The following is a 21232-nucleotide window of genomic DNA, read 5'->3' on the forward strand; positions in this document are numbered from 1 at the left end:
CTCTCTCCATGGTCCCAAGTCCTGGACCTCTGTAGTATCTGTTATTTGCTCTTCATTGTGTATATGCCTCCCTGCCTGTGCCGAAGGGAGGAGGGACTGCTGCTTCCCCATCTTGTGCCTCAAGGAGCGCAGCCCGGTGCTTGATAACCTAGGCCGTGCAGGCTGTATGGAGTTTGGAGGAGACCGAAGGTGAGAGCTTATGCAAGCGCTCCAGGTTGCAAAGCTCAGCATTGGAACCACAAAAACCCCGCAGAAGTAAGGCACCGGAGGAAGCTGTGGCCCCTTAATTAGGGTTTAGGAACCCATTCAGAATTGGATTGAATATAAAAGTTTTAAAGGAACCACAAGTAGCAGAGAAGGGCTTTTGAAATGATTTTGCAGGAAAAAAGATGTCTCTGTGCTTAGGGACACCTTGTTCCTCTCTAGCCTGCTCTGAGCGTTTCTTGGTATTGCAGTTCAGTCCGAATTTGCAATGATACAAGCACCTTGTAATGAGGCTCACACCCCATAATTTACAGCGCATTTCCCTCTATCATACCCCATTTAACTCTGCCAGCAGGTGACCAGACACTATGCTGGGCACTGGCTAATGGCTTTCAATTGTCATTATCCCCTGAAACTATTTTATGCTGATCGTGTATTGTTTGCGGCCCTTATGGTTAAGGGAGGGGACCAATGTCACATCTAGCCCAGGCTTAAGAGATAGCACGGTTATATTTCAGGTTGGGACATGGCAAGCCACTAGGTCTGTGATTGCAGGATTTCTTAAAGTGCTTCTTTTTCTCTTACACAGGCCAGTGAAAATGAGGTAAAGAGGAAGAGCAAATGGAGGAGGAGATCAGGAAACTATTGTTCAAATTTATGTGCCTTTTCTTAAAGGAAAAAAATCTTTAGAAGCTTTGGGTGTGGCCAGCCCCCCTAAAAGATGAGGGGAAAAAGGGAATTTGTCCGAGCACTTGACCAATTCCTGACCTGCTAAGACGAGTTTGCTTACCTTGAGGAGCTAGTGAATCAACATTCTGCTTAACATGAAAAGGGAAGAAATTGAGGAAGCGTGGACATTGCGGGCCTTGTCAGGCCTGACTCACCACGGACCGCCTTGGCTTTTGCGTTCCTTCTCGGCCCGGGTTTAGCTGTTCCACGCTGTAGCCAGCGGAGGGCACTGTTGCTACATAGAATCCATTTTGACTTCTTTTGGGGGAGAATTTTCAGAGCTTTAAAAAATACTCGGATCCAGTAAGAAATATGCAAGATTTTCCATGAAATTTTAATATGAAAAATAGATTATTATTAAGAACTTATGGATGTTTAGTTAATTAATGACCCATCGAACCATAGAAGGAAAGTGAAGATGTTTCATAACTGTTTTTGTTGTCAAAGATTAAAATAGCAAGAACAAATAGCAATGTGATAATAAACATCAGCATGATATCCCTAAATTATTTAGGACACAAGTAGTTAGGACTTTTCTCCTAGGAATGTATATGCCGAGACCTAGTAACAAGGAAGAATAGGTCTGATTTATCCTAAACGTCTGCTTTTTTATTCATTGCAAACATAAACCCTTTCATTAATATTAAGACGGTTAAACGTAACTCCCTCTCACCAAAGAAATCTGGCATCTGAGGACCTCCGTGATTTACCTCAAAAGACTTTTCCAATCTTGTTTTTTACTCTCCTCTTCAGCCACGCTGTGTTTCAGCCTCATCTAATCGAATCTCCCCATTACCCAGGATTGTCCTGCCTTGGCCTTTGCCACCTCTCACCCCCTACTTGCTCTCCTCCTTCTCACACACTGCAAATCCTACCCGTTCTTCATGGTCCGATTCAAATGCTGACCCTTTTGTGAGTCTTGCATGCCCTTCTTACTCTCTTTACCATAAGCATTTGTGCAATAAAATGAGGACCTATTTTGTTCCAGATACCGTCAAGGCTATCATAAATGCTTAAAACACAGGGAAACAGATGGCACTGCAGTGAAATATCATAAATGCTGTAATCAGAGTAAGAATGGGAGGGAGACTCTGAGAGCTCGGATCAGTGCTTCAGAGCCAGCTCGTGCTTCGAAGCCAGCCAGAGGGAGCAAGAAAAGCTTCCTGGAAGAGGTGGTACTTGAACTAGTGTTGAAGGTTAAGGAATCTGGATGTTTGAAATAGCTCCTTACCTGGCCGACATGTAGATTACAGAGGAGGAAAAGAAGAGGTATTTAAGGATAAGACTGGGGAAATAGGCAGGTGCCTTCATACAGAAGGAAGTTGGACTTTATTCAGTAAGCCATGGGGTCTCACGGGAGTGATTGAGATCAGAGGAAGTAAGGGATTAGACCCCAATATTAGAAAGGTTGCTCTGGAGGCAGAGTGGTAGGCAGATGACTTAGCACATTCTTCAGATCAGGAATGAGAAGGGCCTGAAGCAGTCAGAGTAGATAAAGTAGGGATGGACAGAGGGGCAGATTAGGCCCCCATAACACGTTTGCGACTCTTATGGAATATGTGGCTTTCTATCTTATATTGTGTGATATTTATCTTCCTTGAAGACTAAGTTTCTTGAGATCAAGGTTTTTTCTTAGTTCGTTTCTTTATTCCTCATATCACATGGCCTCGTACATGGTAAGCTCTTTGTCAGCATGCGTTGATTGAGGAGAATGAATAAATGTCTGAAATCTTTGATCATGAAGATTTACTTTTGAGATGCTCTATTATTGCTCTTTGCTCTCAAAGGTCAGTTGAATGACATCTTTGTTTATCTTATTAGTAAATGTGTTGTGGGTAGTTTATAAATTTTGAAAAAATAAGATTTCTCACGGAAACCTCACCATTGCTTACCATTTACGGTTATTGTACTTTAAAACATTAAATGATTCTGATGGTCTGTACTCTTTGAGCTCACCACATGAGTGCGTGTGTTTTGAGATTTTTGAAGGGGGAAGATGATAGCTCTGCACAGCCTGCACAGCAGCAAACCTCTTAAGACCAAATGTCCTCTCATAGCAGAAGCTGCAATGAGCTCAATCTTGTTTGTCTGTACAAATCCTCACAGGGTGTTGCATTTTTAAAAATTTCTTGTTCTTCTCCATCGAAATGCTGACAGAACAAACATCCTGAGATCCTCCTGCCTTTTGGGCACCTGAGCAGTGTGAACTCCACCAGGACTACCAAGCTCAATCAGCTAGGCTTTATTTCTCCTTACAGAGGATGCCAGGCATTCTTGGACCCACAAGCACTAGAAGAACGATGTTACACTCTCAAGCCTGTAGATAAATATACTTTGGAAAAATACCTTGAGGAGAGATTCACTTGATTATACTAGTATTTCTTAGTGCTCTAACAGCTTCAGGTCTTTATATAGTTTGCAGAACTGAAAGGTCACACAGGAAGTTTCTTTCAGAGGCTTTATTCCTCATATTAACTTGGCTCAAGCATCTTACACAAGGGACATATCCTTAGCAAGATCAGAGAACACAGGGTGAAACTGACCCAAAATGAATTTTATGGGTAGAAGTATATACTATCATTTGAATGTTGGTTGAATGAAGTTTCACCCAGTGATTTACTTAAACATATAGTAGTCATTCTCCCTACCCAGGGTTATCCGTTTTTATGCTCTTGCTTGTTCCTTATTTCCTTTCATAAATCTCCATCTCTTGTGTGGTATAGAAAACGGTGCTATTAGTATTATGAAGTTGAACTGTCCCTAGGTTCAAATAATCTCGTTTTAGGTAAAATTGCTATAAATCTTCTGTTCAGATTTGGTAGAGAAAAAGGAACACTTGGAAATTGAATCTCTTACCTTTAAATTGATATCAGGGTTCAGGCTTCTTAATGCCTTAGTATTTAATGTATTGACTTAAAAGTGGGGAAAATATTTCTTTTAAAGTGATTTCCCTCCAATGATCAGTTGTTCTTTAGTTGTAACTCTTCATCTTGTATGTAAGCCAAAAAGCTACTGACACATATGTGATAGTGCCTAAAATGTAGCTGTGAAACATGAGATTACTTCATACACACATGTGCACACATACACACATTTTATTATGAGAATGTTCAAACCTACAGAGAAGTAGAAAGAATAGTGCAATAAAGGCCCACCTACCAGCCACCTGGATTTAACAACTGTTAACCTTTTTCCCTCAGATAAATTACTGATTATGTAACATGTATTTTCTTCGGTTCTCCCCTCAAAAAGTGAATATTTGCCTATATTACCATAGTTCCATTATTATACCTAATAGAATCAATAGTAATCACCTAATCTCATCTAAAAGCCAACTCATATTCAAATTTCTCCTGTTGTGCCAAAACTGAGTCACTATTTATTAATTATTAGTGAAGCCATTATGAGAAGATCAGAGATCTAAGAACTTGGTACTGTCACTCAGTTGATATAAGTCAGGAGTATAGATTGGCAGCAGAACAGAACTTAGGCCAGCAAATGTATAGTAATTATTTATTCATTTGGACACTCCTTTCCCCAAGCTATATTGACCTCTGGAGAAATTGAGTGATCAACTGGACTCAACCTGAGCCCTCAACTTGGTCGTCAGGTGGCTCTAACTCTACCAGAACCCCTGTGGCTCTAGCACAGATGGGAAATACATTGTGAGAGGTCTGCAGACACTCTTGTAGATGGATAGTCAATTATTCCAACACCATTTGTTGAGTAGTTTATCTTTTCCTCAATACCTTGAAAGAATGCTACAGAACTATAAAAATTCTGAAAGAAAATATGTCAATGTATTTTTATCATCTTAGGGAGGGGAAGGCATTTCAAAGAAAGGCATGAAACATTTGACTACATAAATATTTTAAACATCTTTATGGCAAAAGACAAAGTAAATAAAATTAAGAAGTGAATGATAGGCTTGGAGAAAATGTTTTCAAAATAGAATGAAAAATAAGAGTTCCCTAATATGCTAATAGTGCCTACAAATCATTAAGGAAAAAATTTAAAAGGGTGCAGAGGATATGAACAGACAGTTTAAAGATGAAAAGATGAAGAAATAAAAACAGCTTACCATGTGGAAAGATGATTAAAGAATTGAAAATTAAAACTAAAATGAGATACCTTGTTATTCACCTTCTGCTTGGCACAAATTACGAAGGTTGATAATATTTTGTGTTGGAGAACATATGGGGGGAAGAACTCTCATCCACTGTCAGTGAGCATGCAAATTGGTACAGCCTTTGTAAGTCAATCTGGCGTATATTACAATTATTCCAAATTTCTGCTCTCCTCACTACTTAATGCAGACTGCCTCCGTTCCTGACTTCATTACCGATTTTTTTTGTCTGCTTTCTCCTAGATGGTGATAATTATGCTTCTCGCCTCATCCTGGTAGCCTGACCTTGACTCCTGACTTCCATGATCCCTTCACAACTGCAAGTCATTCTCATACAAAATTTGAGTTTACCTAGTCTGCACCTTTGAGAGTTTTGGAACAATATGCAAGTTCAAGTCACCATCGTGTTGTCTTGCTGACTATCTCATGTGACAAGACCGACATTTGGGTTGCTTGCTTCTACTCTTATTCTTCTGCCTGTTGTTCCCTCTGCAGCCATCGATCACACACATATATAATCATACAAACAGTGTTTTGCCCTTTTTATTTGTCATGTGGATGTTGTCATTTGCTTCTTATATATTACAAATTAGTGTTGTGTACCGCTCGCTCAGTGATATAAAAATGTCAATAATTGCAAATTTGTGTAAGTTTGGGTAAGAATGGCATCCAAGCAAAAAAGCAAGAAGGTGGAATGATAGAATTGCAAGAAGAGTGAAGAGGACAAGAAAGGTGTTGTCTATAGCAAACAAAATGAGAGTTCTTGAAATGCTTGATAATGGTGAAACCAAGACCTCTGTAGGGTGTTTTTTTGGTTTTAATGAATCTACAATTCATAGAGTAGAGAAAAATGAGAGAGCTATTAGGGCCAGTGCATCAAGGGGCACACCAGAATCACTGAGAAAATCATACATAACTTGAAATGCCAAATAGAGAAAATGGAAAAACATTTGCATGTGTGGCTTCTAAAACAGAGAAGGCTGAATAGCCTCTCTCTGTATGTATAATCCACCAGCGAGCATCACAAAAATGCAAGTTTAAATTTCAATCTGGATGAAAAGTTATAATGTTCATTGCAAGTAATAGGTGGTTGGATAGGTTTCAAAAGTGCTGTGGTCTGTATGAAAAGGAGTGGCTGGCAGAGGAAGCAGATTGTGAAGCTGCTGCAGAGTATCCTGAATACCTGAAGAAACTGATGGAGGGAAATGGCCACCTGCCTGAAGAGGTCTTTAAGGCTGATGAAACAGTCCTGTTCTGGAAGCACATGCCTACTTGCACATCTATTGCAAAGGATGAGAAAAAGACCAGAGGCTTCAAGCCTGGAAAAGACAAGCTCAAAATTCTACTTTGTTCCAATGTTTCTGGTGACTTTCTGATTAAATCTATGTTGCTTCACAGATTCCAAAATTCTTGCCCTCTGAAAAGAGAATGCCAGAAACACTTTTCTGTTTATATGAAGGGAAACCATAAAATATGGATCACTGAGAAACACTTTTTGGACTGGTTTTTAAAGTGTTTTATTTCTGAGGTTAAACAATATTTAAACCAAAAAAATCTTCAATTCAAAGTGTTGCAGATTCTGAATACTACTCTCACTGACAAAAGTGTGATAGTAAACGCCAATCCTTGTGTTAAGGTCATCTCCATTCCCCCCAGTACAAATCCTCTCCTTCAACTCATGCATCTGAGAGTGCCAAAAATGTTCATGATGTACTATACTCGGAGTATTTTTGACTACCTTGCAGATTTTATGAAGGAGACACCAGAAATTATGGTGAAAGTAGCTTGGCAAAATTTCTCCATTTGTAACACTTTAACGATAGTAGAAGAATCAGTGAGAGAAATAAAACAATCAACCCTTAATGGAGGCTGGCAGAAACTTTGGAATGAGGTTGTAACTAATTCTAGAAGTTTCCTTCCAGTAGTAGAAGAAATTGAAAATGTTGTAGCATTCGCAAAATGTTTGAGTGGTGGAGGATTTGAAGACATTAAATTAAATGACATTGCTGAACTGTTAGATTCTCACCCTCAGCAGATAGTTGAGAAATACTTCAGAGATGTGATCACAGCAAAAGTTGATAAAAGAGGTCAGCAGAGGTTAACATCCAGAACTCGAAGAATGTTGAAGCACTCACTCTGCAAATCAAATTGCCGTGATGATTCAGAGGAAAGAGATCCTTTGGTGGAATATTTATTGACCTTCAGGCAAGGCTTAAATGATTACCTCCAACTCTATAAAGCAGTAAGAAGAATCCTTCAAACAAGGCCAATAAGTCTTTTCTCTCTGCTTGCTTCAACAGGGGAAAAGAGGCTGGACCATCGGGCCGTGTGTCGTTCAAACCCATTTCGCACAAGCAGGCAGAAAGGCTGCATACAGATAGTTGAACCTTGGGATTCAGAGTTCGACAGCTCTGATGATGTGGTGATCCATATGCTGGAGGATGAAAGTGGAGCAGAAGACTGACCTTACTTGTCTCCAGACAAAATCCAACTTTCTCAATTCTTTCTCTATCACTGTAGTGATGACCGACATTTTCATTGATGCATGATTGTCCTCACCTTGAGATCAGAGAGAAAGAGAAATCAATTGCCCAGTAATCACTATTGCTAATGTAATGCTAGTAAAATGCCATCAAGATTCACATTGCTTAGTGTTTTATTTCAGTGAACAAACCAGTTGTCTGGGCTTTCACAATAGTCCCTTCCCTGCTCCAGTTTTCCCCCAAAGCTAACAAATTCCTCCAACACAAATTCCCCTACAATGAGGGTTTCAGGAACTCAACTCTAGTGCCTAGGGAGGGGCAGCTCTACTTGGTTGGACAGTTTGATTTTGTATTCTTGATCCTGAACTTTACTTTAAATCTTGTTAAGCCTAATTTGCTATCTCAACAGAAAGGATCTAACCCCTCTCCTTTTAACTAGTTTGGTATCAGTTAATTTGTTTTGCAGCAATTGTATAATGCAGCTATTGGTTGATTCTGAAAGGCAGTACATTTACAATGGATTCCTGGATTTACTTTGGTACCTAATCAAGGAGAAGCTGCTAGAGTTCATTTCCATAGATCTTTGTTCTCATCTCTCTTCTTCCCAGTGATGAACAGTTGACTATCCTCCAGAAAAGGGATACTGATACTTCCTCTTCCATAAAGGTGGTGGAAATCCAGTAATTTTGCCCCAAGCCTGGAGGTCTGAATGATAGGCAACCTATATCTGAGTTTGAAGTGATCAGAGAAAAGGAAAAAATAATACAAACGTTAAAAGGCCTTGCTTGCATAGTTACACTTGAGATGATAGACATTCCTTGGCAAATTTAAAAGAGGCAGATGAAAGCGGAAAATCCACTATAGGGTGCTGTGGATCTAGTGCCTCGCCATGGTGCCAGAGGAGATCACGTTCTTGATCTAAGCCACAGTGATTTTCAACACCGACTGCACATCAAAATCGTGCTGGAGAGTCTTGAAATGGAGATTTCTGGGACCTGCCCCTAGACATGTTGAACCAGGGATGGGCCAGCATCTGTATATTGTGAAAGCTTGCCAAGTCATTTTCATACAACCTTGGTTGTAAACCACTGTTCCAAGTCTATAACAGAATTATAATAGAAAATATAATACAAACGGCAGTGGGCCCAGGAACTAGGAAACCTTGATTCCAAGTTTCTGTTCTGCCACTAGTTCAATGGATGGTCTTATTCAAATCACCCTACTCTTTCCTTATCTGTCAAATGAGAGGATAGGACCACTTGGTCTCTAAGCTGCTTTTATCTCTGATATTGTTATCTTGAGAGAAAGGGGCATCAATCTCATTGGTTGATTTGGAGAGTACCTCCAAGGTGAGTAGTAGTATTACTCTATTGTGTTCTTGTTATTTTAAAAATTATGTTTGTGGTTCAGGCTTTTACCACGTTTTAGTCCCTCCCAGAAAAGAGAGTTAGGCATAGATGCCATAGAAAAAAAGGGAAACAAACAGCACCAGCTTCCTGAAAAGAAAAATCAAGCATACCTTCTGTGAGTTTCTTTTGATGTGATAACTGCTGTTTTTCTTCTGAGTTAGAGGGTTTGGGGAAAATAATAACGCATCAATGTTGTAAAACATTTTAACATTTTGTATCTGTTGTTTCCATAAACCAAACCAGAGGACTCTGTATGGTTACTCTTACAAGGTTCCATGGATAATTGGCATATATTTAATCATGTCTAGAGGTAAATATTTTTAAGTCAATGATTGTTTGACGAGTATAATCAGTGGTTCCATATGCCTTTAAAGAAAGTGCCTTCCTGATAATTTAACCATTCATTAAGGTTAATGCCTTGGCAATTTTCTCTCTTAATTTGAGCAGGATTAGAGAAATCAAAGTTTAAATTGAATAGCATCAACCAGGAACTATTACTATTAAATAGTACAATGGGAAACTGTCTAGTGTATGATTTTAGTTTTCATAGGAATGCCTAAGCCATTTGAAATAAAATATTGGTATAAATCTAATTCTTGTTTAAGGCAATATCCAGTTAAAATAATCTAAGAAGTATCATTGATGAAGGTAAAAGATAGAACATTTTAATATGGTTGAGTTTAACAAGTCAGCAGAACTTATAGGAGGACGTGAAAGTTGGTATAGGCTAAGTGGTAGAAATAGAAGTTAATGACAACACTGCCATGTAAATGGGTGTTTCTTTTTTCTTTTTTAAGTTAAGAATAGTCCCCAAAATTGAAAATCTTGAAATTTACTATATTTTATGCAGTTTGAGGGGAAAGAATCTTTCTGTTGTCAAATGGTTCAGGTAAATTCTTGTGTTCGTTATTATGAAGTGCATGGAAATTTCCTTCTTTACAGATGTATTTAATCACTGGCAAAAAGAAAAAGAGGGTGAGGAGAAAGGGCAGCCCAGGTTGCTGAAATTTGTAGAAAATATTAGAAAACTGGCATTACATTTAAAAAGAGCCTTTTATTTGTTTAAAACCTTTTAAGTTCAAAATGCAGAGAAGGCTCTTTTAAACTACACATTTGGATTACATAGCTGCCACCACCTGAATGCTAATAAAGGGCTTCTACAGCATGTATAGTCTAAAAGAGTGTGTGAACCATGTTTGTGCTGTGAAATACATTGATCTTTGAACTTTACATAGTATTATCTTTCAATGGTGGTGTGTTATGGTTGTTTATCTAAGAATTTGGAAATAAATATGATGTGCTATGAACAGAGTGTATATGTTCCTGGGAACCATGAAATCAAATAGAAAATAAATGAAAGGCTAAATAGTACTTTCATTAACATGGATAACAAATATTGAGAAATTAAATATGAATCTAGTATGCTTGAGATACTGCACTTCATCTCTCTTGCATTACTACACAAAGCCGAAGCTATAGCTAACCCATCATTGCAAAAACCTAGAGTTGGCTCTTGATTAATTGGCAGTAGTATGATGAGTACCATAATGAGAAGATGAGACTTAGAATGAAGGCTTCGTCACTGGTTTCTCATCTGCCCTGGGCTTGGGACTGCCTCTCCTTGGGTGTGTGGTGCTTAGTCCTGGCAGGATAACCCTTGGGCTATTGGGGTGTGCGAAGTCAGCACGAGGACCGGTTTTCAATCCAGTCCCTGCCAATTGCCAGCTATATGACTGTGGGCATGTTTTTAGCCATTTTGGACTTGGGTTTCTGATCTGTAAAACGGGGTCAAAAATACCTGCACTATAGGATTGCTATGAGATTATATGAAATGCTTAGTACAGTGCCTGGCACATAGTAAGCGCTCAATAAATTGTTGCTATTATTATTATTATAACATGAATAAGCATTATAGAACTAGAATATGATAGTTTACTCCTGTCTTTGCAAAATTTTAATATTTTGATATTTTACCTAATTTCCCTCGAAATAAGGTATGCATGATGGTTTTAAGAAGAGAGAAGGAATAAAATTGCTTTTTAATATTTTTCTTTGCTTGTGAGAGATACCTAAAACAATAATTCCTATGTCCCTATGTTACTCCTTGACCTGCAGTGATTCTATATGCTATATTTATAGTCTGGTTATCTTTGCATATTTATTTATATAATGATTAGATGTAATGATTTTTTTCACATGGATGTATTCCTATTCTCTAGAAAATAATCCATCCACGTGGTTCCACTTTTAAGATAATTAAGTCACTCTGTGTTAATAGGAGCTAAAGATAAAGCTATATAGGACCTACTTTGCTTAACCCACCAAGTTATCAGCTCAGCTGCCTTTGAGAGTATTGGATGTCTAAGTAATCTTACTAAGTGAGGACAGTTCCTCATAGCTAGCTTCTGATCTTCTTTGTATTTGATGTATTCTGTGATGGCATTCAAGAAGTTTAAAGCAGTGGTATTCAGAATGCTGAGTATTCATCATAAGTCTAATGCTGTGTCTGCTGAGCAACAAACTGCCACTTCCTTAATTCAAGCCCCTACTACCACTTAACCTGAATGATTGTAGTGGCCTCATAACTCACATCCCAACCCCTTAAGTGTTTTCACCTGGAGTCTTTGGTGTTCTAGTATATATATCTAGTAGTCTTTGGTATTTAGGACCTTGCTGCTTGACTAACATTCCTTGTGCACAATTCTGATTCTGGTAGTTCCTTATTCAAAACTCTTTAGTGACTGCCCATTGTCTATATTTTCCACTACTTAACCTTTAAATCATGGCCCAGGCCCAGTGTAGCTCAATCAGCTTTGTCTGCATGTTCTCCTTCATGCAGTGTATGTGATAGTCCTTGTCTTCCTCAGCCCTATGTGACTAAGTACTAAGGACCTTCAGCTTACAGCTCGACCTTGATCTCTTAAGCTTGTCACTTAAGCTCTGGTGGGTAAGATCAGAAATTAGACTTATTACCTGAAGCCAGAGTCCCTGAGATGAGCCCACCAAACGATAGTTTCCTTCCTGTTCTGCTCCATCATTGCAGACACCTAGAATTAGCTCTTGATTAGTTAGCACTGGTATGATGACTGCCATAATGATAAGAACATGGGACTTAGAGTGAGGGTTTTGCCATTGACTTCTTGTCTGTCCTGGGCTGGGGATTCTCTCTCTCTTTGGTTGAGTGGTGCTTAGTCCTGGCAGGAAAACCTCAGTCTGTAAGGGTGAGTTTCTTCTTTAATTTTATTCTTAAGCTTCCAGCCTACTAAATTAGGGCATTCTCACTGAACTCTAGCCCCCTTGGCTGGGGCCCTGAATACTGTCCCCTTAATTTTTGCTCTGAATACAGATCTTCTTCTTTGGGCCCCTGAAACAATTAAGTAGAGATATAAACTCCATTCTTAGGTTCTTATCATCCTCAACTCCTGTATCATCACATACATAATATCTTTATTTGCCACTGGGCTTCAAATTGTTCTATCCATTCTCTTGCATATGAATGCTAGCCTGGAATGTACTTAAGTTTACCATACCCCAGATTTGGCATGTAGAGCTGGGCCTGGCAATATAAGGCCCTTGGGCTAAATCTAGCCCAACTATTTTTTTAAAAAATAAAGTTTTATTGCAACACGGCCATGCCCACTCATTTACGTATTGTCTGTGGCAGTATTGTCAATGGCAGAGTTGAGTAGTTGTCACAGAAACTGTATGGCCGGCAAAATCTTAAATATTTACTGTCTGATTCTTTACAGAAAACCTTTGCTGACCTCTGATCTAAAGCCAAGTAGTTCCCCTAGCTTTTTATATTGCTTATTCTTTGATAATTCCTCATTCCCATCCTGTCAACCAATACAGACCCCAAAGGCCAGTTCATTAAGACTACGAAGATAAGTTCCAACCCATTCAAACTTCTTGCTTTTACTTGAATTTCCCTGCTTCCTCTTTGTTATCTTCCTAAGATGTCCTTTCCCTGTGTTTTGCTTCTTAGCGAAAGAGACGCTGTAGAGTAGCCTTATGATATGTCTTTTAATGTCATATCATGTCGTAATATGAAAGTCTTTCAACATTGCCAATATCTTTCAACACAACCTTCCAATAGTTCCAAGATTAGGCTTTTCAGTTCTTTACTGTCTCTAACATCAGGTATTCTGAGCTCCATAGCGTCCAATACCTCCAGTTGCCAGATCTTCTAAATATTACAACATCCATGGCTTCCACTCTCTGGCCTATAGCATCTCCAATGCCAGTGTTTTCTAATCTCCTCAATATTGGGGTCATTAAAAGTTTAGCTCTTCTAATATCTTCAATAATCATTTTTTAAGTTGTAGGTCTTGTCTTTCAGGGTTCAGAGTTCTAACTTCTAATTATTCTATGTTCCCAATCCTCCAATGTCTCCTATATATAGGTCTTCTAGAGTCTATGTGTTTCATTATGTCTAAGTCTAGCTCCAATATCTTCTAGCACTTACATCATTCGGTTCCTACAACTTTTAGTGTCTCCTAAAGCCTGATTTTACAATGTCTTCTTATCACCAGTTCCTCCAATGTCCAAGTCAATATCTTTAAGAACCTGGTCTTTCAACATTCAGGTGTTCTAACATCCCCAATGTCTGAATGACTAGGTCTCTTAATGTCCTGATCTCTTAGTGTCCAGGTCTAAAGTCCGGGGCTGCCAACAGCCTTGACTTTCAGCATCATGAAAATTACATCTTCCAAATTCTATGCATTTTAACATGAATATGTCAATATCCAGGTTTTCTAATGTCTCCCAATATCCAAGGCATCTGATTTTAGGATTTCTAAATACCTAGATCTTCTATTGTCCATATCTTCCAATGTTTAGGGATTCCAAGTTACAGGACTTGCAATGTCTTTAGTGTTCAGTGTTTCCAGTATCTATGGCTTCCAATATCCATGAATTCTAACATTCAGGGCCTCCAATGTCTCCAATGTCCAGAATAACCAATGTCATCAAAATTCAAGGCTTCCAATGTCTCCAACATCCTGTGCTTCCAATGTCTCCAATGTCCAGGGTTTCGACTGGTGCCAGTGTCAAGGTCTTCCTACAACACCAGGTCTTCCAGAAACTCCAAGTCTTCCAACTAATTTCAAGCCTTCCAACAACATCAAGGTCTTCCAGCTAATCCCAGTCTTCCAGAAGATCTACGTCTTCCAGACAATTCACGTCTTCCAGACAATCCATGGCTTCCAGTAAATCCAGTCTTCCAGCAATTACGGGTCTTCCACAAAATCCATATCTTCCAGGAAAATCCATGTCTTCCAGAAAAATCCATGTCTTCCAATGGTTTCAAGGTCTTCCAGACAATCCACGTCTTCCAACAATTTCAAGGTCTTCCGGCTAATCCACGTCTTCCAGAAAAATCTGTCTTCCGCCAAATCCAAGTCTTCCAGTCAATCCAGGTCTTCCAGCTAATTTATGTCTTCCAGAAAGAAATCCAGGTCTTCCACTCAGTCTGTGTCTTCCAGGAACATCTACGTCTTCCACCAAATCCAGATCTTCCACCAAATCCAGTCTTCCAGCCAATCCACGTCTTCCAGAGAAAATCTATGTCTTCCACTAAGTCCAGGTCTTCCAATAATGCCACGTCTTCCAGAAAATTCGTGTCTTCCACTAAATCCAAGTCTTCCAGCAAATGTATGTCTTCCAGAAAATCCATGTCTTCCAGTAACCTCCAGGTCTTCCAGCAAATCTACGTCTTCCAAACAACCCAGGTCTTCCAGACAATTTGGGTCTTCCTGAAAATCCACGTCTTCCAGAAAACCCATGTCTTCCAGGAAATCCATGTCTTCCAACGACCTCCAGGTCTTCCAGCCTATCCAAGTCTTCCAGAAAATTCATGTCTTCCAGAAAATTCATGGCTTCCAGAAAATCCATGTCTTCCAGGAAATCTATGTCTTCCAGCAAACCCTTGTCTTCCAACAAAGCTGTGTCTTCCATCAAATTCATGTCTTCCAGCCTACCCAGGTCTTCCAACAAAATTACGTCTTCCTGAAAATCCATGTCTTCCAACAAAGCCACGTCTTCCAGAAAATCCACGTCTTCTAGCTAAGCCACGTCTTCCAGAAAATCCACGTCTTCCTACACCTCCAGGTCTTCCAGCATCTCCAGGGCTTCCAGCATCTGCTCGTCTTCCAGCATCTCCACGTCTTCCAGCGTCTCTGCGTCTTCCAGCATCTCCATGTCTTCCGACAGCTACCCAGTCTTCCAAGAGCGGGCTCAATACCCACGTCTTCCAACGTCTCCAGTGTACCGGTCTTCTAACATTCAGATCTTCCAGTGTCTACGATATCCAGGTATTCTAATATGTTCTACAGTCCAGGTCTTCTGACCTTTCCCCAGATCCAGACTCTTTCAAAATTAGTCTTCCCAGGTCCGAGCCTATCCATGTTCAGATCTTTAAACAGACAGGTCTTCCAACTCAAATATTCCTGCTTCTAGTAGAAATAGCTTCAAAAAATTTAATAGAGTATTCCTTCTTATAGACCACATCTTATGGATCAACTGTACTGCAGCCTAATAGTATTTTTTTGCTATTAGGAAATGTGTAGTTATTCTTTACAGCTTTTTGAGATAGCGTTCATAAAACATCTGGTATAGAATAAACACAAAGATGGGATTGCTGTGATAAATTTTGGTACTTTGCTAATACTTATAGTTTTCATACAGTCAAGTATGTTTAGGGGCAAGTGAAATTCTTATTTTAATGAGAAAAATTTCTGTTTAGAGACTTTATTATTTTAGATAAAGTTTATTATCCATAAACATACAGTGTATTTTTCCATTTTTTATAACATCAATTTTTGTTTGGTCTTATGTGACTAAATAATAATAATAATAATAATGACACTTAACATAGCATTTGCTACGTCCAGGCACTGTTCTAAGGTCCTTACATGCGTCAACTCATTTAATATTCACAACAACCCACTGAGGTAGGTACTATCATCCCCGTTTTACAGATGAGGAAACTGGCACACAGAGGTGAAGTCACTTGTCCAAAGGACACAACAAATAAATGATTGAGCTGGGATTTGAACCCAGCTAGCCTGTTTCCAGAGTCCATGGTCCTAACCACTGTGCTATAACATCTGCTGTTGAAGATCAAGATGAGAATTATGGGATCCAAAGCTTGATTGCTCCCATTTTATGAATAGACTATTATGAGATCTTATGTACAAATGTTCTCACTTTATACTGTCACTATCAGAACCTATTTGTATTCACAGATCTTATTCTTCAACTAGCTACTATCACTCCCTTGCTCATGTACGTGGAACTAGGCACAAACACTTCCTGACACCATTTTCAGTTTGGGCAGAAATAATAAAGGGGAGCACTGAATTCAAGTACCCTTTGCTTTAGAATCATATTCATAGCTCCACGCTTTGAGTACTGGTGCTTGGAATTTAACTCTCCTATCTACTTTAATTCTTTATCACTGACCGTTCTCTAGTTTGCACCTTATTATCTAGACCACTTACCATTAGTTTGTTTCTGACCTCCAGGATCCACCTGCTTCTTCAAATATCACTGACTTCCTGGATTCCTGACCACTGCCTTGTGTCCGACTAATGGTAACTACAACTCCTTAACTCCCAGCATGCTGACCTAGAGAACTACTTGGTTCTCCAAGTCTCAGCTTCTATCAGGTGCTTCCAGCAACATTGCTACCCGTGCCTCTGGCTGGCATGACAAGCATTACAGCTACATAATGAAATTATGGTTAGGCAAGGAATCTCTGAAGATTTAGAATCATCTACATGGTAATATGAATTAATAATAATAATAGAAATACCTTCCAAATGTCAAATTATTTAGTTTACAAAGTACTGTCACTTCATTCATTCATTCATTCAACAAATATTTATTGAGTGCCAACTGTGCGCCAGGTATATTTTAATGGAGATTAAAATAATCTGGGGGAAACAGACAATGTACAAATAATTGAACAATTATTTATCAGTTGTTGTAAGGCTATGAAGGAAAAGTAAGTATAGGATGCTATGAGAATCTGGAAAGTTAAGGAAAGAATTCCTGAGGAAGTAACATTTATGGTGACTGAAGGATCTATTTTCTCATTTGATTAGTACAATAACCTTGTGACTTAGATAAGACGTATGTTTTTATATCAATTTTACCTAATCAGAGGTTAAACAGAAAGTACTAAAGATAGTCATGGGATCCACATATTTTGACTTCATTTTTTTCTTCTACTCTATGCTGCCTTAAAATATAAATATATAGTAAGTACAGTTTTCACAATATATATCAAGGGTTATAAAAATGTTGGTACTCTGACAGTGTTTCACTTCAATGAATCTACTCAAGGAAATTATCTAAAATGTGGATAGTTCATGCACAAAGATGTTCTTCACATAGTTATTTGGTATAGTGAAAAACAGAAAAACCTCAAGGATTTAACTCTAAGGGCATGATTAAGTAAATGTGCTATTTCCATGTGATGGAATATTCTGCCATTAAAATATTTATCGTGTGTTCATATTATATAATGTTAAGTGAAAGATCAGCATACAAGATTATATAAAGTGTGTTTGCAATTATTTTAAATATATTTAATCAGAGACAAATGACTAGAAATAAATACATTGGAGATTGTGAACTACTTACCTTTAGGTGGGTAAGATCATATGTGATTTTTGTTTACTTCTTTATGTTCTTTTCCAAAGTTCTTACAGTGTGAGAGTATTTTATATTCAGGAAAAATATTTAAACAATTGTGCATAAAAATTCATTATTTATTTATCTTTTTATTTTACATGTAATCAAGTTTACTGTTGAAATACTTCAAAATATAAGTATGCAAAGTGAAAAAATTAAAATCTCAAATAAACTCAATACTCAGATAATGCTGTAATGTTTTTGGTGTATGTTCTTCCATACTCTTCATAGGTATGCTTATTTTCTTTTACAAAATGGAATCATACTGCCATTTAACCTATCTTTTCCACTTAACAATAAATTGTAAGTATCATCCCATGTCATTGACAGTGCATCTATAGTATAATTTTAATACATTACATATTTACTTTATCTCCTACTGGTAGGCATTGAGCTCTTTCCAATTTTTTTTTCTGTTATAAAAACTGCTATGATGAGCACATACATTATGCAAGTTGTGCAAAACACAAACTGCATCGTCCTTTGCGGTGGCCCTGTACATGATGGTGTGCAAATTTGTTGAAATACTACTTAGGATAAATTCTTAAAAGGAGAGTTGCTGAGCCAAAGCATATGTACACCATAATGCTTATCGCACCAAAAAATCTAAGCAATCCAGATGTCCAACAACTGGGGTAGTTTAGTAAAATTATATTGTAAGTTTATGGTGGAATACTATGCAGCTATTTAAGTTTACACCACAGAAGAATATTTTATGAAATGGACATATGTTCACAAGATTTCATTAGTGAGAAGAACATGTCACATGAAAGTACATATAATATTCAAATTTTGTAGAAAGGAAACTATGTAATTGTCCTCAGAAAAATAGCTATAAGAATATATACTAAAATATTAGTAGTAAAACTCCCAAAATGAAAATGGATAAATTGTGGCATATTTACACAATAGAATGTTATACAGCAATGAAATGAAGGCACTACAGCTAAACATAATAACATGGGTAGATTTTACTTCTATTATGTCAAATTAAGATAAGCCCCAGAAGACTACATGTGGTAGAATATTCTTTTTATATTATTCAAAAACAAGTAAAACTAAACATTATATTATTTAGGCATACAAATATATTTGGGATTGAAAATATTTTATTAAAAAACAAATAAATATCAATCAAAACTTCAGGAAAACGGTCATAGGAGCTGAAGAAAGGGGGTTGGAATCAAAGAGAATCATAGAAGTGGGCTGAAGTTATTGTCAGTATTCTGGTGCTCAGGTTGAGTGGGTGGGTGGGTGAGTGGGTATTAATTATGTAATTAAGAGCATATCATTGACTATTTGTGTTATTATTATGAAAATTAAATAAAAGAAGACAGTAGTGGATAAAAATTGCAAAGGGTCATGTATGGACCAATGAGACAGTGTGCATGGTCTATGACAGTGTGCATGGGTTACTTATAATCCAATTCTGTGTACTCAAATTTCATATTCTTTTAAGCAGCAATGTCTGGGTGGTGGGAATATATGTACTTTTTATTCTCTTGTGGCTCTTTATTCTCTAAATTTTCTATAGGGAAAATACAACATCATATTGATTGAAAAATGGGCCCAAAACAAGCCTTCTTACTTCAAGTAAGATCTCAAATATATTAAAAATGCATAACAGGGACTAAAAAGAAGGGTTGATATGTTAATAATAATTGCCTCTGTGTAGTGAGATTTCATATTGCTTTTCTTGTGTTTTCTTATATTTTTTTCACCCAAATGTCATAAAGTAAGCTTATGTTAGTTTTTTCTGTTAAAAAAGTAATACATGCTTATAATAAAAGCAAGAAGTGCAGAGCTGGCCTGGTGACGTAGTGGTTAAGTTCACATACTCTGCTTCAGTGGCCTGGGATTCACAGGTTTGGATCCTGGGCACAGACCTACACACTTCTCATCGAGCCATGCTGTGGCAGCATCCCACACACAAAAAATAGATGAAGATTGGCATAGATGTTAGCTCAGCGAGAATCCTTCCTCCAGCAAAAAGAAGCAGACTGGCAACAGATGTTAGCTCAGGGCCAATCTTCCTCAGCGAAAAAACCAAAACCAAAAAAAAACCCCTGCAGTAGTATATATAAAGTAACAAATGAAAATATTCTTCTCCCAGTCACACTGCCCAGAGACAGCCATGATTATTTGTTTGCTTTGTATCTTCCAAGTACTTTTCCCATTTAGGTGCATGCATTCTTGTGTGTTTTACAAAAGGAAATCATCCTATACATATTGTAGAACTTGGTCCCCCACCCATCCTCAATAGAAAGTCATTGTTGTAACAGCTAGTAGAATTCCATAGTAGGGTGTACTATATAATTTATTCAACTCTTTCTATGTAATAGATCTTTGGTTGTTCACAGTTTTTTACTATTACAGAAAATGCTATAAAAAGCATTCTTTTACATCTATTTTTTGCAGGTTTAGAAGTATTTTTATAGGCTAGTATCTTAGAAGTATAACTGCTAGATCAAAAGGCTTGAGCTAAATTGTCCTCCCAGCAGGGCAGACACTATCATTCTTTTTAATTTTGGTCAACATTTTGGATGAAAAATCCAATCTCATTCCTTTAAGTTATTTTTCCCTAATCATTAATAAAGTTAAGCACCTTTTAATATATTTATTAGCTATTTGTATTTCTTCTGTTGGAAACTGCTTGTTCATATCCTTTGCCTATGTTTTTGTTGAGTCACTTATCTTTTTTCCTTGTTGATTTGATTTCCTTATAGGAGGTTTCTGGATATTAGAGCTGATATGTTTTTTGTCTGCTATATATTGAACGTATCTGCCATTTGTCTTTTTAAAGTTTATTTATGGTGGTATGTGACATAAAGATTTGATTATGTAAATAGGCAAAGATTTTCATCTTGCTTTTATAGTTTTTTGGTTTTGTCTCAGTCCTATGTAGGCTTCAGTATCCCAAGATTATAAAAAATATTCTTCTATATTTTCTTCTAATATTTTATGTATTATTATTGCTTAGTGCTTTAATCCATATGGGATTGATTTTATGTATGTGTGTATGGTGGAAAGTAGGGACCTCCGTTTAGTTTTGCAGAAGAGGTAGCTTGTTTTTCTTGTGTTGAATTATATCTGTACTGATTTGGAATTCTCTTTTTAACCTCAACTATGTGGATATGCTTACGTTTCTTTTCTGTTCAATTTTGGTCTGTTACTGAGTTAGTACCTTACTGCTTTAATCACTGTAGTATTATAATATGTTTTAAAATCTGATGGGGCTGCCCACCCTTCATTATTCTTTTTTTCAGACTTTACTTGACTATTCTTGTATATTTTCTTTTTCTAGATGAATTTTAGGCACAGATGTTCACTCAGGGCCAGTCTTCCTCAGCAAAAAAAAAAAAAAAAAAAAAAAAAGGAGGATTGGCAGTGGATATTAGCTCAGGACCAGTCTTCCTCAAAAAGAGGAACTTGTCAACTTCTTTAAAAAAAAAATGCCTGGAAGTGCCTCATACCTTTTGAGTAATGTGTCAAGAATTGACATCTTTACAATATAGAGTTTTGCATTTATCTTCTATCCAAGCATCATGTTAAACTCCATTCTTAGCGCTGGGTTTTTTTCCAGT

General features: G+C 37.6%; 1 protein-coding gene across 9 annotated transcripts in view; it reads left to right on the forward strand.

The window, feature by feature from the left end:
• Positions 1-17836, forward strand: part of LOC106781387 (tigger transposable element-derived protein 1) — a 59361-nt gene extending 41525 nt beyond the window's left edge. For 2 of the 9 annotated variants that reach the window (XR_011435094.1, XR_011435095.1), the window contains 3 exons: positions 5303-8891; positions 13980-15262; positions 16475-17836. Coding sequence is in view for 6 of the 9 variants with exons in the window: in XM_070258650.1 (XP_070114751.1) it covers positions 6126-7523 (1398 nt within the window). In the remaining 3 variants the exon portion in view is untranslated. Of the gene's footprint in view, positions 1-5302; positions 10259-13979; positions 15263-16474 lie in introns of those variants that run through there. The other 7 variants (XM_070258652.1, XM_070258653.1, XM_070258650.1 and 4 more) reach the window with 5 other exon arrangements.
• Positions 17837-21232: the final 3396 nt, after the last annotated feature.

The sequence above is a fragment of the Equus caballus genome, chromosome X (assembly GCF_041296265.1).
Source record: "Equus caballus isolate H_3958 breed thoroughbred chromosome X, TB-T2T, whole genome shotgun sequence".
Classification (NCBI taxonomy): Eukaryota; Metazoa; Chordata; class Mammalia; order Perissodactyla; family Equidae; genus Equus; species Equus caballus.